We start from the raw sequence: 7,070 nt of genomic DNA, 5'->3' as shown, positions 1-7,070 counted from the left end.
CGACCACAAATGCGTTGAAAGTCGCGACATGACCCGTTAGCTCGTCCCAGTTGACCTCGACGTGCTGAAGAGCGAGTTGAATTTCGTCAAGTGTTTGGTCCGACATTCTATAGCCCTAAAACTAAGGGTTTTTACGATGAGTTTTTGTTTTTCATTTTCTACAAAAAGAGAAAAATTTATTTTTTTGAAAATTTTTAAAAGAATTAATAAAAAATAGAAAATCCTCTCATTTTGCATTTTTTTATTTTTAATTTATTAATAATTTGTTCAAGTTATTAGAAAAATACATTGAGGTTTACTTTAAAACTACTAAACTACTATATAGTCACTAGTTATAAAACTATATGCAGAATTTTTGAAAGAAAAATAAAATTTATAAATTATAAAAAATCGGTTAAAAATTGTTAAAAAAAACGGGAAGTTTTGATAATAGTTTAAGTATTATTATTAATTTTAAATACGAATGATACCATTATTATTATTACAATACTATTATTTTATAAATAGAAAAAACACCAAATATAATAAATTAATAGTATAAAAAACTACTATCGCGCCACGTATCGAAAACAAATGATTACTAAAAGCTATGCGATTTCATCAGTCCACGAAAAGAAGAAAAACCCTGTAACATCTCAACTCAACACAGAATTAAATGAGTGGGCTCGCTGCACAACGACTAACAGAAGAACGCCGCTTGTGGAGAAAAGACCACCCCGTTGGGTTTATAGCGCGTCCAAGAACAAACAACGGCGCGCCGAATTTGTTGCAGTGGGACTGTGGAATTCCGGGGAAAAAGGGAACGGAGTGGGAAGGTGGGATTTACCCGTTGACAATGGACTTCTCAGAGGAATACCCAACACGCCCACCTAAGTGCAGATTTCCAAAGGGATTTTACCACCCAAACGTATATCCGTCGGGAACCGTTTGCTTGTCAATTCTCAATGAAGAACAAGACTGGAGACCAGCGATCTCCGTTAAACAGATCTTGTTGGGAATTCAGGAGTTACTCGACGCACCAAATACACTCTCACCAGCTCAGCCAGAGGCGTTTAGAGACATCAGCAACGACTCCGAAAAGTATCACAACAAGATCGCTCAACAAAGAGTGCAGTATGACCAGGAGAAGTTCTCGCTGTGAGGGAGAGGATTCTTGTCTATGAATTGATTATTTGGATATACATATTCTTCGTCTTTTGTCCACTACTAACTGCGTTCCAGAGTTCATACGACAGAATGAATGAACAGAACACATTAGTAAGTTATTGGTTATAATGTATATCGTTTTGACAATATTTCCTTTTATTTTCTGCGCTTAACTGTGCTTCTATTCCGTTTTTTTGAAATCAAACAATCTCATCAAAAAGTGAGTAGTAATAACATTTTCAAATGGAAATGTTATTAAAATTATAGTTTTGTTAAAATATTTATTGTTTTTTATTTAAAAAAATAAACTTATAGTTTTAATTATAAATTAATAGTAACTAATAATTAAAAATTATAATATTTGATTGGGTGAATTTAAGTTGTCTTGTTAAAACATATTTAAGAATAAAAAAATGAGAGATGAGATTGAGAGAACGAGATTGAAAAGTGTTGAACGAGAAACCACTTAAGCAGTGAAAATCGTCAGAAATTCAGTCAGTTAATGGATTGTGGTTGCAGATGTTGTTTGTTCTTTTATATTTGCTTTGTTGTTCTTGTATTGTTGACATGAATGACATATAGTGTTGTGGATCATTCTTGCTATCTTCATCCCCCCACTTGCAATTGGACTTCTTGGTGGGTGTGTTTGCCACTTGTGGGTGAACATCATCCTTTGCTTATTCTTCTGGTTCCCAGCACAGATCCACGCAATTTGGTATGTCTGCACTTTCGAGTGAGTGTCTTGACACGCTCATCTCTAGCATAACTTGGTATTGTGTTTTTGGGGCTTTTTTTCGATTCTTAGACTTATTGTTGTGTTATTCCAAATGTTATATAACTCCACAAATAGAATGAATAGGAAAACTTCCAAAACCATCCAACAATGGTTTGTAGTATGAAAACTACGATTCTAGAATTTGTCTAAGTTTCCCATCCATTTTCTTTCGAAGAAAGATCTCCCCTAGTCTATATGGAACTCCAACAAGAAGCCATTGAATCCCAACCACCCGTCAGTTTGTTCTCAGACAAAGCGGAGAAGTCTCTTCTTACTCGGAAACAGCAGCGTTATACAGAGAGTGGCTATGATTACAAACGTAAAGACTGGCTCAACATTCTTACGTTGATTGCTGGTATTTTCGTTCCTTTAATTTTCCTCATCATGTTCTTTATCGACGTTTTCTCACGAAATGTGTTCGACCGTATTTGGGGGTGGAGGCACCTTACTGCCCTCTTCGTGTGGTTCTTTCTTTTATTTACTGCTCTCTACATTGTCACCTGGTTATAACTCACCTTTTCGTTTTTTGTTATTCAATTTCATTTTTACTATATTTTACTATATTTTACTATATTTTACTATATTTTACTATATTTTACTATATTTTACTATATTTTACTATATTTTACTATATTTTACTATATTTTACTATATTTTACTATATTTTACTATATTTTACTATATTTTACTATATTTTACTATATTTTACTATATTTTACTATATTTTACTATATTTTACTATATTTTACTATATTTTACTATATTTTACTATATTTTACTATATTTTACTATATTTTACTATATTTTACTATATTTTACTATATTTTACTATATTTTACTATATTTTACTATATTTTACTATATTTTACTATATTTTACTATATTTTACTATATTTTACTATATTTTACTATATTTTACTATAAAAGGAAATTATATGAAAAAATAGAAAAAAGAATAACCCAATAAATTGAACCAAAATCTTCTTATTTGGATAATTAATACTTTTTATTAGACTATGAATTTTTTTTATACAATAAAGACAAAAAAATAAAATAAAGAAATTGAATTTAAATTAAGGTTGAAGTTTTGTTTTAGAAGTAAATAAACAAGTTATAAAAACATTACTAATAAGAACTAGTTTAAATATAAACAAGTCACTTTGACTTGTAATGTGGGCGAGAAAGTTTGGGAATGTGTGAGGAACACGATGGCTTTGTTTAAGTATTTTAAAAAAAGTGTTTAAACAATGGGGGTGAAATCCCGAACAAATGCATTAAACATAAACTAATCTTACCCTAAAAAACTGAGGTAGTGCACAAGATGACCAAACGTGCTATTGACCTTCAAAATAATGTGGAGAGCACAAATCACTTTACAAAATGACTTTGTGTCCAGGCGCCTATAAAAGCTGAATAAAATCACTAAAAATCAAAAAAATGTCCACTGAACCATCTAACGAACATCCGAAAATGGAATGTGCCTGTGACGCTCCCAAGAGTGAGTCTTTAGGTGACAAATTAGCCAATTGGTATTATAGTGTGACCGACACTACAGCGGAGATCAAAGTTGAGAGTAAGAGTCCTGAAGTGAAAGGGCCTTCATACTTAAAAGGGGAGATTAAAGACTATGAAATGACTCAAAACGGGAAATATAAAGTTCTAGTCTTTTATTGTAAAGATTACTCCATCGTCTGTCCAAAGGAACTCGTCGCTTTCAATGAAAAGTTCAAATCATTCCAAGACAACAACGCAGAGTTAATTGGGATATCCGTCGACAACGTAGAAACGCATAAGAAAGTCTCTGAGGCAACTAAGGAGAACTCAGGAATAGGAATGTTGGAATATCCTTTGGTAGCTGATACTACTCACAAAATTTGTAAATCATTTGGCGTCATGAGTATGACCGGCGTGGCATGTCGGGCTACTATTATTGTAAATCCAGATAATATTGTTAAGTACGTCCAAATCCATTCACTTTTATTCCAAAGAGATACTCAAGCTATCTTGGATGAATTGATTAAACTTCAAAAGGGAGATAGTAAGTAAGAGTTTAAGTATTTGGTAGAATTATAATTAAAATTATAAGTAAAAGTAATATTCTTGGCGTATTCTAAAAATAAATATAGTTTTTTAATAATTTAAATTGTGGTTTAAAATGGTTTAACTTGAGAATAGACCAGATATAATTTCAAAAAGTTAATTGAGATTACAAGAGAGAGATATTATAAATAATAATTATAATTATAATAAACAATTGAGAATATTTCTATATTTATTCAAAAAAATATATAGTTTTTTAATTATTAAAATATTAGTTTGAATTGTTCATTTTGAGAATAGACGAGATTTAATTTCAAAAAATAAATAGATTTTATGATTAGAAAAATTTTATGAAAACGAGATTTATTAATACTAATTATGATAATAAACAATTTAAACAACTATAGTTATTGATGTGATAATAATCTTACTGTCTAAATAAACATATACACAAATAAACTGATTTACATAATGTTTTCATAGTGTTTCCATTATTATAAAAATACCCAACAAGATTTTATAATATTAACTAACTATTAAATTATTTTATTTTACTTGACATTTGTTCGAATATTTCATCTTTTCATTCTGATTTTAAAAAAGATTGAGCTCTTGTCAAAATCATGACAACATATAATCATTTAATAGTTTATTCAAAACACCAATTTACTGGTTGTGGTAAATTTCCACAAAACGGAAATAAGATTGCGACAACTCATTTTTTAAAAGCTTAGCGAAAATCACCTTTTCAGTTTTGTTTTCATAAACAGGTGTAAATTAAAATAAAGAATAATAAACAAACTACTATTTATTATTATACTTTTACTATATGATAATCAAAGAAATAATATAATATAATTTCCGTCTTAATTTAATTAAAAATAATAATTGCCAAAATTAAATAAATCTGAACAAGAAATGATATGAATTCAAGAGTGCTGAAGAAATGTACACTTTGAAATGTAAAAAATCAGAAATAGATTTTTGTTAACTTTTTGAAAACCATATATAGTTTTCTAGTTATTTTTAGATAGTTTAAACTATTTGATTATAGTAAAACATGATATAAATAATTTCAAACGAAAGTTGTCATAAATCACAACAAATCGGAGTTTCATCTAACACAATTGAGTTTTTAATTTTACTTTTACGATCTTTAAAAAATGTGTTTTGATTGTGTTTTTCTATTTTTATTTTTGATGAGTGTTGTTTTTGCCAAATAATTCGTGTTTTTAACTTCTGAAGATCTTCGACGTTTTATTTTGGACTTTTCCAAGTTGAATGTCTCGCACTATTTTCCCCAACTTAAAGTATTAATAGTATAATTAATAGTATTTATAATTAATAGTAATTAATACAGAGTCTTAAGAATTCATAAACACGTAATTTATTACTCAAATAGAAGTTGATAAGCAAACGCGGTTCTTTCACTCATTCACTGGGTTTTAAGAACATAAATGAAGCGACTTTTAATGATTTTTAATGTCACCTTTAAAAATAATTTGAATTGTTTTGCAGCCAAACAAAAGACATTTGTGTGAGAGTATTTCAATCAAATATGGCGAAAAAAAGTTGATCTTTTGGCCTCAATGTGTTCATATATTCAAATTCGATGGAACAAAAAGAATTACTAGTCAGAACGCAGGGGTCGTGATCAATTTTAGCAGATTGAATTCCCGCATTGCCGCCCGTATTATTCCCAAAATAAAAAGATTCCCCCTTTTCAATGTTTTTGCATTCATGTTTAAAACTTCAGAAATGACAACTTCAAAAATGTTCGTAGTGAGGGGAAACCGCAAACTCCGCATTTAAACTCCTTAACAAACTTTGAAAGTCAAAACTCATGTCAAGTGAATTGGCTATGATCAGGAAGAAACACTCCATTGACAGGAACACATCAGTCAATCGTGAACGACTCTCAAATGCATCTATTATTGGTTTATATGTACTCAAAGGAAACTCCGTAGAGGTGAAGCTTCCTTCCAAAAAGTCGACCAACACATTGCCCCATTTGATCATTTCCAGGGCGGAAATTGATGGTGTTGATGTGAACGAAAGAGTGAAGAAGAGATATGGCTTCGATTACCCAACAACCAAAAATGAACGAAGAAATTGGGAAGTGGCGACATACAATGAGATAGCAGACAGTGTAGCCGGTAATTATTACAAACTAACAAAGCGATCTAACACCGTTAAAACTCTCAAGCTCAAAATTTTTAAGGAAATTGGACCGTTGAATAAAGAAGGTGTTGATGTCTTTGGTAGAAGAGTCACTGATTATATTATCTCTCAAAACAAGAGCCGAATGTGGTCTCAAAACAACTTCGTCAAGCTTGAAGGGTATGACCAAACTATATCTTCTATATTCAAAGAAGTGTGCACCAACTGTCTGAACGTTACATACAATTCCATTAGTCCAAGTGTCGTCTTTTCTTCTGTTGAAGAGTCCGAAAAAAGTCGAGTTAGTACGTCTTTTGGTGAAAATGAGAGTTATTCAGAAACTCAAAGAGTGAAGTGCGCGTTTGTATATTCTCAACAAGGAAGTTACGTTGTAGAGAATGCCAATTGGTTCTGATTTTATATTGTAATTGTTAATAGTTTATTAATTGTTTATTTATAGTTACAATTGTTTTATTGTTGTGCAATTAGATTCAATAGGAGAAAATTGAATCAAACAGAAAATCACTGTTTAAAAAATTCGAATGCTAACTTATTTGGTTTGTTTTACTATAAAAAACACAGTAATCATAAGATTATTATTAGAGTAGTTTTTTGTTGGTTATTAAATAATATGAGTTGAATAACACGCAAAGTACTTCGAGTTTATTTTTTTCAAAATTAATGTGAGTTTGATATGTTAGTTGTATTTTTGAAATATATAATAAAGTGGATTTTATTTTTAATTATTTTGTGAACAGATAATAAAATTCACTTTTTTCTGTTTATAGAAGATTTCAATATCAATGTTTGATGTTCATTATGACAGTCCAACCATAGTCAATGAATGTTATTTATTGTTAAAGACACGGTTTACACTGGAAAAGAAAGAATTAAATCGTGTAATTCATGAAATTAACAAACAAAACATACAATGAATAAACCAAAGATA

At 30.0% G+C, this 7,070-nt stretch overlaps 4 protein-coding genes across 4 annotated transcripts; all 4 read left to right on the top strand.

Moving 5' to 3' along the window:
* Window positions 1-655: 655 nt before the first annotated feature.
* EIN_165150 (SUMO-conjugating enzyme UBC9, putative) lies at window positions 656-1,141 on the top strand (the record flags this gene model as incomplete). Its single annotated transcript, XM_004255788.1, has 1 exon — window positions 656-1,141. The coding sequence occupies one exon, from the start codon at window positions 656-658 to the stop codon at window positions 1,139-1,141; it is 486 nt and encodes a 161-aa protein (XP_004255836.1).
* Window positions 1,142-2,116: 975 nt separating this feature from the next.
* On the top strand, window positions 2,117-2,431 carry EIN_165140 (hypothetical protein; the record flags this gene model as incomplete). The annotated part of the gene is made up of 1 exon (XM_004255787.1): window positions 2,117-2,431. One exon carries the CDS (start codon window positions 2,117-2,119, stop codon window positions 2,429-2,431), a length of 315 nt encoding a protein of 104 aa, XP_004255835.1.
* Window positions 2,432-3,358: 927 nt separating this feature from the next.
* Window positions 3,359-3,967, top strand: EIN_165130 (peroxiredoxin, putative; the record flags this gene model as incomplete). The annotated part of the gene is made up of 1 exon (XM_004255786.1): window positions 3,359-3,967. One exon carries the CDS (start codon window positions 3,359-3,361, stop codon window positions 3,965-3,967), a length of 609 nt encoding a protein of 202 aa, XP_004255834.1.
* Window positions 3,968-5,804: 1,837 nt separating this feature from the next.
* On the top strand, window positions 5,805-6,536 carry EIN_165120 (hypothetical protein; the record flags this gene model as incomplete). Its single annotated transcript, XM_004255785.1, has 1 exon — window positions 5,805-6,536. The coding sequence occupies one exon, from the start codon at window positions 5,805-5,807 to the stop codon at window positions 6,534-6,536; it is 732 nt and encodes a 243-aa protein (XP_004255833.1).
* Window positions 6,537-7,070: the final 534 nt, after the last annotated feature.

This window comes from Entamoeba invadens (genome assembly GCF_000330505.1).
Source record: "Entamoeba invadens IP1 unplaced genomic scaffold scaff_1105074725133, whole genome shotgun sequence".
Lineage (NCBI taxonomy): Eukaryota > Evosea > Mastigamoebida > Endamoebidae > Entamoeba > Entamoeba invadens.
This window is presented reverse-complemented; position numbering and strand designations above follow the sequence as displayed.